Genomic DNA, 1,712 nt, shown 5'->3' on the forward strand with positions numbered 1-1,712 from the left:
TACCCATGGAATTCGGATACAGGAAAAGCTCAGGAGATGGCCATATAGAGGTTTATGTATATAGATTGTGTAGAGGTGGACAAAGTTTCCTTAACCCAGTGAGGGATGGGGGATAAAGGGTAACTGTACTATTGAAAACACCTGCTACTGTTCCTACAGAACTGTAAAGAGAGCATTGAGGCAGAGTCTTTATAGAGGTAACATCAGGAACCAGAGTCCAGGAATGAATTCATAACCAGAATATTTACTAGAATTGTAAATGATGCACTGGGCGGCCACAAAGCACACAGTGCATTGATTAGAACAAAAATGTAATTTTTGGAAGAATCAGTATGGCAGCCCCACTAAGGGTAATAATTATTTTCATGTGACAAATATGTTTTAGGATCAATATATTCTGCACTTTGACACGCCTCAGAATATTTAGGCAAGATACACATTTTCCATGTGCATTGTTATGCATTTCTAATGCATATTTTTATTGTGCTTTTTAATGTATTCTTCACTTTTTGTTGGGTTCTGTCAACCAACATGTGTTGCAACAGATCGGTTTAAAGCGTGAATTAAGCCTTAAATGTTTTTTTTTAAATATTTCTGTAATTGTTATTAGATGAAAGAAACCTTATGTGTTGAATACAATGTTAAATACATGAGGTTTTTAAGTCATTACAGATGATTCTAATGTTTTATTCAACATAGAAAAATAAAATATACAAGCACATTTGTTTCATATAATAGTACTTTTGTTACCTCTCACATTTCTATGTTTCCCACACATGATAACACAGAGCCAAATATTTGCTGAAGTACATATAGATATTGGCCGATGATCACATACTGGTCTCTACGTGACCTGACAACATAAAGTCTGTAACATATACTCTGTGGTCTAAACATGTTCCTAAATGAAGCTCAGAAAGTTCCCTCCTATCTATGGATATGAATGCAAATCAGTTTAGCTGGTGAAACGTCATTCCTTTATTAACTCATGCCATGTGTTTTTTATACTGAAAGAAGAGGCTGTCATTATGGTAACCGCTGACCTCACAATCCACTGATAAAGAGAAAGCAGGCACCGTAATGATTTCCTTTACATTATATTGCACTTGGAAGTGTGTAATAGATTTAATTCAGTGTGAAACTGTTATGAAAGCAGGTTCATCAGCTAGAGCAAACACTCCAGACAAACATTTGCGGCTACAGTAAATCACTTAACCATTGCATGTATATAACTGCTGTGCGTTTCATAACCAGTCTTACCGGCGTTAGCAGGGTCACTGAACATGTCACTTCTGTTCTTTTTCCATGCCAGCAGGTAGTCCATGCTGACATAATCTGCAGCCTCTGTATGTCTGCTCACAGCCAGCATCATCCTGTGTGCCTTTGCAATGCCGAAATGAACTTGGGCCTCTTGTATCAGCTGGATTTCTCCGAGACTGACTGCTGCATCATAGGCTTGAGAAAAATAGTGGCAGGCTTTTTCATAGTTTCCCTAGCAAGGCAGCCAAATAAAAGTTAATAAACAATAATAAACAATAATTCTTGCCGACAAATTATATGGAGGCTTTAAACTGCAGTATACCTTGCTCAATCCAGCACTTTTTAATATTTTAGAGACATTTCCAAAATATTATAATTCCTAAAGCCAATGCAGTACCTGGCTGTGTTTACAAATGTCTGATGCAGATCATCCCCCTGCTGCAGTGTGTAGG

At 37.3% G+C, this 1,712-nt stretch overlaps 1 protein-coding gene across 1 annotated transcript in view; it reads right to left on the reverse strand.

Annotated features, from left to right (window-relative positions):
* The window catches only part of TTC29 (tetratricopeptide repeat domain 29), a 126,622-nt gene that overhangs the window by 28,327 nt on the left and 96,583 nt on the right, over positions 1 to 1,712 (reverse strand). Inside the window, exon 10 of the mRNA XM_072405889.1 lies at positions 1,261 to 1,492. Coding sequence (XP_072261990.1) covers positions 1,261 to 1,492 — 232 coding nt within the window. The remainder of the gene's footprint in view (positions 1 to 1,260; positions 1,493 to 1,712) is intronic.

The sequence above is a fragment of the Pyxicephalus adspersus genome, chromosome 3 (assembly GCF_032062135.1).
Source record: "Pyxicephalus adspersus chromosome 3, UCB_Pads_2.0, whole genome shotgun sequence".
Classification (NCBI taxonomy): Eukaryota; Metazoa; Chordata; class Amphibia; order Anura; family Pyxicephalidae; genus Pyxicephalus; species Pyxicephalus adspersus.